The sequence below is a fragment of the Pyxicephalus adspersus genome, chromosome 6, assembly GCF_032062135.1.
Source record: "Pyxicephalus adspersus chromosome 6, UCB_Pads_2.0, whole genome shotgun sequence".
NCBI lineage: Eukaryota > Metazoa > Chordata > Amphibia > Anura > Pyxicephalidae > Pyxicephalus > Pyxicephalus adspersus.
Window position 1 is genome coordinate 107,008,912 of NC_092863.1, and position 8,357 is coordinate 107,017,268.

The 8,357-nt window shown below is 37.0% G+C and overlaps 1 protein-coding gene across 7 annotated transcripts in view; it reads left to right on the forward strand.

Annotated features, from left to right (window-relative positions):
* The window catches only part of LOC140332342 (NACHT, LRR and PYD domains-containing protein 3-like), a 92,478-nt gene that overhangs the window by 22,946 nt on the left and 61,175 nt on the right, over positions 1-8,357 (forward strand). For all 7 annotated transcript variants that reach the window (XR_011921106.1, XM_072413616.1, XM_072413612.1 and 4 more), the window contains 2 exons: positions 324-484; positions 2,353-2,524. Coding sequence is in view for 6 of the 7 variants with exons in the window: in XM_072413616.1 (XP_072269717.1) it covers positions 324-484; positions 2,353-2,524 (333 nt within the window). In the remaining variant the exon portion in view is untranslated. The remainder of the gene's footprint in view (positions 1-323; positions 485-2,352; positions 2,525-8,357) is intronic.

The window sequence follows — 8,357 nt, forward strand, 5'->3', positions numbered from 1 at the left end:
GGGGGGGGGGCTTATTTTTCATTTTTTCCTAAAAAGGGGGGGCTGTCTTATTTGATGGCCCTGCCTTATCATCGGGGAAACACGGTAGTGTTCGACTTTGAAATTCGACCACCCGAATAATTTTGCTACATTTGAGCGAATGGCTGCTGAATCGAATAGTGAGCTATTCCACCAACACTACTCACAATAACACACTGGATTTTTTTCTGTGTAATATTTCTCAGTTCAACAGCGTGCTGACTTTTCTTTTCCAAGTTAAATTGAAAACCTAAATTAAAATTCTCACAAACCTGTAAATGTATTTTATTTTTGTACTTTTCTAGTGGACGCTCAGAGATTCTGCCAGAAAATGTCTACATACAAGGACTCCTCAGTGAGGAGGATATTTGAGTACTATGAAGATGACCTGGTCAATATTCTGGGGAGCTTAGACACTCATGCACTTCTGAGAAAGCTTCAGGAAGAGAATGTGTTGAATGCTGAGGTAAGTAAGTTACCAGGCTGTTTTAGTACAAAATACATGCATGTACAATGTAAACTATAATAAAGCTCATAACTTAAATACTGTACGTGTTAGGGAAAAACTGAGAACAGATCTGAAATCTGCTCGAAAAACTGATTTGCAGTTTGCGGTGGTTTCTGATGATGATTAAAACTAATTTTTTGTTGACCTGTGTAATTATTTTTTACAGATATCCGTCTTTCTTCAGAGTGTTGTAGAATTGTTTAATGTGTTATAGTTGCCCAGGATATTGAAGTTCATGGTACCCAAGCAAATTATGGCTTCTATCACATCTTAGCCTACCTCTAGGTACATCCAGGGTTCCTTTATCCATGGCACAATTTTTCCCTCATATAACTACTCTTTGGGATTTGCATTATGGGATCCATACTTGCAGTGTATGGTGTTACATATCTGGTGGCCACAGCTAGCAGAATATTTAAATGCTACATTAGTCCTGGATTTACAACACTGACTGCAGATTATCCTACACACTATGTGTATAAGCATGGGTCCTGAATGCCTGATAAATACCCTGAAATCCTCCCTTATACAGACCCAATCCTAGGAGGACTCCAAGACTGAGAAGATTATAGACTATATGATTAAGACTAGAATCGGAGAAGCCATAAACATGTTGCAGTATAAGTTTTATAATTAGGTGTTATTTGTGTTATTTGTAGTACTTACCTCACACACTCCTGAGGAAGCAGACTTATTTCATTGAAAGCGTAGAATATATAAATTAATGTATCCTTATGGGGGATCCTATTTATGTTCATATACAATGTATAATCTTTGTTTTGGGGATTCATTCTTTGTACAATTAGGTATGGGACTCCAATGATACTCATATTTGATAGGAGGTATTGATGTCAGCATTGCACAGTGTATTTGTTGAAGCATTATTTTATATAAGTTTTTTTATTGTATTGTTATTATTAAAAGTTGATTTTTTTTAACCTTTTGATGTTGATTGGCAAATTTAAAGTCCTGCATAAAAAAAGTTGTTTTTGTTTTAAATGTGTGTCTTAAATCAACAATTGGTAACAGAACTCAAAACTGATTTGTAACTGGTGGTCTGTAACTGGTGGTCTGTAACTGGTGGTCTGTAACTGGTGACTGGTGTAATCAACATGATGCCAATTAACTTATATTAGACTAAGAAGGCAAACCTAGGTCAGCAATGTTTAGCAGGCAGGCAATGAATCAAGTATAGGATGAATCAGTAAAAGCAGATGAGGATCAAGTTTGCTACTACTCAGATTTACTATAAACTTTAGTTTATTTGTTTCCATTGCCACCTAACCAACCCCCATGCTGACACTTCTTCCACTCTTATCCCTTCACCCAAACCCCTCTTCCCCATTAACACTCATTCTGCTCAGACTTTCTTGCACCCTACTGACCGGTAGCTCTCCCCGCTCCTCACTACACCTTGGATATTTTCCCTGCCACACTTGCTGACAACAGCCTCAGTTGGATTTGATTTTGGAAGCCTTTATTTCAGCAGTGATTACACATTATCTGCCCTTCTTGCTCTCGATTCTCTATTTTCGGAACTTTAGTCTTTTTCTTCACAAGGAATCAGGCAGGCAGCGGCATTGGGTTGTGGATTTTCCTGTCACATCCCCAGGCACTTCTACATTTAGAGTTCTATGGCTTCTCCTCCTCACACATCAAGGAGAATAGCGGGTGGCCAAAATGACTCCTGGAAGTCAGAAGGGAGCAAATAAATGGAATGGAATTGCATGAAAAAGTGCACCCCGATAAATTGGGCAATAGTCCTGAAAGGGGGGCATCATATTTATCATCATGGCAGAAATAATTGTAATAATGACTTGTTTTAGGTGTATCTGGAAATTAAAAATGAATGTGAAGAAGACTTCCCCACTATTTTATATAAAGATATCATGAAACGGGGAAGAGAAGCTGTGACCGGATTCTGGAAATGTCTCTGTGCCCTAAAGGAAGACCATCCTAACCCTAATTTATTGGCAATTTTAGGGGAAATCAATACAGGTAAGAGAATATTGTATTTCAGTATGATTGCCTTGGCACTGGAGCAGTATAAAACAATGGATTATAAATCCACTATACATTATATCATAATATTAGTTTACTTGTATTTATCCTTTTTCAGGTTTTTATTGAATTATTCTTTTGCCCTTTTATTTTTCTGTGCGAGGGTTAACCACAAAGCACTTTCTGGCCTTTAACATTTGGTCAGGTTGCTTAAAGGACCAATAAGGGGGCCTTTGGATTAACCAGTCCCCTCTGTACAAAAATGTGAGTTCACAGCAGCTGTGTGCACAGTGTTCTATATTACATAAACCATAAAGAGAAATTAGGAATTGCATGCACTGGGGGTCTGTTAAAGCCCATATCCAGGTGTCAGGATTTCTTCAAGCAGAAAACAAGAGGGAGACAAACATTGCATTGGCAGCATACACTAAAAACCACAATGTCTGGATAAGGTTAGAAATGTTTATTGTAAGTGAATGTGTACACCCCACAGCAAACAACAGTGAATATCAAACATGCTATACAACTATATGCAATGGGCAAGAATATTAGAAGCAGGAACAGGGCTAGTAAAGAATTTCAGGGAGCAAGTACCCAGAGCACCAACAATGATTTAAGTCTAAAGATACACATCCAATGCTAACATACACATCATATGAGGGATGTGTAACACCAGATCATATAGGCCTGCTATTAACGAGCCACACGGGTAGCTTGGTTTCAGAATGCCCCCCTGCTGGTTAGCAGTGGAAGCACATACAAGGTGTTCTAAATCATAGTGCCACCTGGAGGTCACATATGTAACTGCAGGCTTCCTGACACCATGTTTTCAAGAAGCAGCAATTTCCAATTCTATGGACAAAAGCAAAATATGCCTAGATTATATTCGTTAGCTCACAGATTATAGTTTCCTTTCGAAGCATGTGACAGAGAGAGATTTTTTTGCAGGTGTAATTCAATAAATTGTAAAAAGAACAATGTTATCAGCAATAACTGGAAGTCAACATTTTCTAGGTTACACTATCAGACTTACATCATTTGTGGAAAAATGTGGCCAACTCTTCTTTACAACATTTCTTAAGTCCATTGAGGTTTGCAGGCAAAATTTCATGTAGATATAACCAGTTTACCCTGTTTGTCACGGTGCTGCAAGGCAGGATGGTGGACCCTCTGTGTCACCAGCTCAGTTGGCACAGAAACTGAGCAGCTGCCCGGTCTTCCCCAGAGGTGAAGGTGTTGCACTGCAAACAACTGCCAGGTGGTGGCCCCCATGCACGCTGAGGCAGGTGACTGCTGACAGGCACAAGACTGTTGACAGAGACAAGAAGTGGTACCAGAATGAGGTTCAAGGAATGTTCAGGCAAGCCAGAGGTCAGGGCAGGCAGCGATCAGGAGTAGTCAAGGTCAAGCCAAGGTTGATAAACAGTGAATCAGGACCAAGAGAAGCAAACAGGAACGTAGAGTAGTTTTTCTCAACGGTAGAGAACATCTTTGAGAAGAAACCGCATGATTTCAGGTTGGCTGAAGAAGCATGCACTTCCAAAATAAAGTGCTGATAGGTGTCAGGGAACAACAAAGCAGGAGCTCATGCAAACGCCTTCTTCAGTGAATAAAGGGCCTGGAGTGCCTCTGTTGACCAGAACTTACAATTGCTTCCCTTCTTGGTCATAGAAGTAATTGAAGCAATTAATGTAGAATAGTTTTTTTTTAAATACATCTTTATTTTTCCATGTATCAACAAAAACAACATTCATATATTCATATCAGAACAACTCTTCAGTTTTGGAAAAAAAAATACATTTTAATACAAAACACACCATATTACAAACTTATATGTTATTTGCATATACTTTTACTATCATTACGTCAGCTCTCTCTCTTTCTAAATTCTCCTATAACTTTTTTTAATAACCCGTTTTTAACATGTAAAACTATTATTCTTCAATTCTTTCAGACTGGATCATTAGTGATACCATAACAAATATTTAAAACGATCATTTATAGCCATTTTCTCTCTATCGTCTAACATCTTGCTAATAAAGAGAAACCACCTCTGAAGAAACTGTGTAACAAATTCATTATCTCTTTGGTGTGTCTCCAGCATTTCTCCACACAAAACAATTTTCATAGAGGTAACCACTTGTTCAATAGAAGAATTATTCAAATGTATCCATTGCCTTATATTGTTCTTCTTGCTGCTATCAGACATACTAATTTTGCTTTTTAAGTATATCTAACAAATTTGGTTCCTCCAGCCGCCAAATAATAAAAGACACAGAGAATGGGGAAGTTGTATATCCATAGCTTGTTTTATAAATTGTATCATCTGTTGCCAAAATATTTAAAAATTGGGACACTTCCAGAGCTGATGTACTAAAGAAGATGGAGAGGCCCCACATTTTGGGCATTGATAATTCTAATTACCAGATTGAGAAGGTGATTGAGGCAGACAAAATACTTTAAAAGCCCTATGCATGATCATAATCTGTGTATCTCTCCCCACCTCATTATTCATTCTTTCCTTCACTGTTATGTACCCCTTTATTATTTTATCTATAATATCTCTTTCCTGAAGGTCATTTTGCCACATTTTAACATTAGATGTATACAGGGTTTCAGTGAATATAGGCAATAGAAATGAATAAATTGAAGAAATATGCAGTAGTGTCAAAAGCAATAAATCATAGTCATTGGATTGTAATGCTTCCCCTGGTCTTTCAGTCAAAGTCCTTAGTTGAGCTTGAACTTTATAATACAGTGGATGCAATGCTGCTGATGAAAATTGAAATTTAACACTAAGATTTCCTAATTTCATCATATCATCATATTCTCTGAATCAAAAAGATCTCCAAAATAAATTAATTCCTTCTGTTTTCATATCTGAAAAATAGACTCATAAGTCCCTTGAGGGAATTGAGGATAGCCACGTATAGGCAAATATTTAGAAAAGTGTGCAGGTAAATATATTTTCCTTCTTACCTCCCTCCAGTCCAAAATAGTGTCCCTCAAAAATATGTTCTGTTTAAGATGGTAACTAGGGTAATTTACAATGCAGAATAACCCTTAAATCCCACGGTTGTACCATTTCTCCTTCCAACTTAGAATAATATGTTAGAATATATGAAGGTACCCTTAACCCAGTCTGAGACATGTCTCGTAATACAAGCTAAATTATATAATATTATATTAGGAAAATGAATTCCTCCTGTGGATCCTGGCAAGTACAGTTTACCTATTGCTATTGTAGCCCTTCTGCCTCCCCAAATAAAACAAGAAAATGCTCTTTTCAAAGATATAACATCTTTGTGTTTCAGCAATAAAGGAATGGTTTGCAAAGGATAAAGTAATCTGGCAAAAGAAACCATTTTTATAAAATGGCATTGTCACATAAATGATGTCAGAAAACGTTTCCACTTTTTAAGTTCACCCATTATTTTAGAAAATAGCAGGGGATAGTTTAACCAATTAATTGAGGAAGATAACCACTCTATATACCTAGATAAGTAATATTATCTTGTGCTATTTGAAAATCAGTATTTATACTTAAAGCACATGATCCACTACAGAGTGGGTTTAAAAATAAAATTTTGTTCTTAAAAATGAACTTTTAATCCTGAAAAAGAGCCAACGTGTACTAACAATGACCGTATTATTCGTTATATCGGCCAGTGGGTTAAATGAAAACAATAAAATGTCATCTGCTACAAATGCAGATTTCATCCTATAGTTTTGAAATTTAATACTATTAAAACCAATGGAGTTTTCTATCATTCTAACCAATAGTTCTAACGCTAAATTAAATAATAAAGTTGATAATGGACCTCCCTGTTTTCTACCTCTATGAATTTTAAAGGATCTGTAAAATCCTGGAGTGGATACTCCTGCTATAGGGTTTTTATACATAGCCATTAAAAAAGAATAAATAGTTCATTAAAACTCATATAATGTTGAACCTTAAAAAGCCAAGTTATCTTAGCATTGTCAGATGCTTTTTCAGCGTCAATAGAAATACTAGCCAAATCCATTTCTGTAAGTACCTTACAGATATTTGATACTGCCACCCTGCCCTAAACAAACCCCACCTGTGTCTCCATAATAAGCGATGGCAAAAAAGTTGCTATCCTATCCGCCACTATTTTATATCAAATTCTTCCATCTATTTCAGACGTCTGCAAATTCCAGCCTTTGGGCCAGATACGGCCTAGCTGATAGTTTGTTCCGGCCCCCTAGCCGCCTGGCCTAATCTTGGCTGGCATCCCGTAGCTCCAGAGCTGCTGGTTGCCGGCCGGTTTAGCCAGGGGACGTTAGGCTGAAACAAACTGCTGGAGCCACTGGAGCTCCAAAGTCGCATGCGGCTCTTGAGCCTCCTCTTGCTGTAGCTCCCTTATTTACTGCAGCCTCCAATAACACTTCCGCCGCCAGGGTAAATAAGGAATGCAATGCATACAGAGGAGAGGGGTTTCCCTCCAGGGGGTGGTTCCTGGTGGTAGAGTAAAGCCATTAGGGTGGGACTCAAGAGAGAGTCCAGCCTAGTGTGCTCCTGCCTACCCCTTAATTGGCCTAGTAGCCACAAAGGTTTGCAGACCTCTGATCTATATTTAATAATGATATATTACTTTAATAAAAGCTTTTTCACCCGTTGGGAGATAACATCCCTTTTCCCACAAAGAGTACACATAAATCTTTCACTATTTCATATTTTATCAACTTAAAAAAATGTTACAGTGTACCCACCTGGACCAGGGGTTTTACCATTGGCCATTCCTGATATTATATTTCATACTTCTAACACCGATATTGGGGCATTGAATTTAGCTTTCATATTCTGCGATAATTGGAGAAGCCTGATATTCTCCAAAAACCTGTCCACCTCTGAAATTCCATCATGTGAGGGCACATATACCTCCTGATAACATTGTGCCAATATCTTTTTAATTATCTTTTGCTCTGCAGTCACCTTACCTGAAGGAAAAGACATTCACGAACATGCATTGGTTTATATTTCTGTCTGACTAAGTTTGCCAACATTTTACCTGCGATATTATCATATTTATGATAATACTGAATTTACTGAATTGTTCTCAACTCCTGAATGGCTTGCATATATTTTCTAAATGTTTTGCTTTTCTTTTTTATCATAAAAGAAATAATGCATCCCCTCAAATAGGCTTTACCAGCCTCCCAGAATAAAATTAGGTCAGATTTATGTGGTGCATTATTTCTTGTATAATCAATCCATGTTTGAACTATCATCCCTTTAAATTCCTGATTTAAAAAATAAGGGAGTCTCCACTGAATGTGATCGCCTCTCTGTATTTGTCTCTAACAACTATTGATATCGAGGAATGACCTGATATAACCATGGTATTAATCTCTGGAGATTCTATCAAATACAATAAGGAGTCAGATCCAAAAAGATAATCAATTCTTGCTTGAGATAGGTGAACATGAGAAGAAAGGTAAACCCCTTCTCCAATGGAAACCTCTGTCTCCATATATCATTTAAATTTGTATTTTTTTAAAAAATTACCCAACTTAGTATTTTTTAGTGTCTTATATGTCCGAATCAATGCCTTTTGAGGAATTTATCTTCCACTTCATTTAAAACTGAATTAAAATCTCAATCTATTTTATGTTCTATAGGATCTTGCATTAACCATTAGACAGCCCCCTGAAAAAACTTCACATTTGGAGTATTGGGTGCATAAAAATTATATATTAAAATCTCTGAAAAATATCTGAAAATGTTATAGTAACACGTATCGCCCTTCCTTCATTTTCCTGTTTCACTGTTGTTACTTTCCCATTTAAATTTTTATGTAGTAAAATG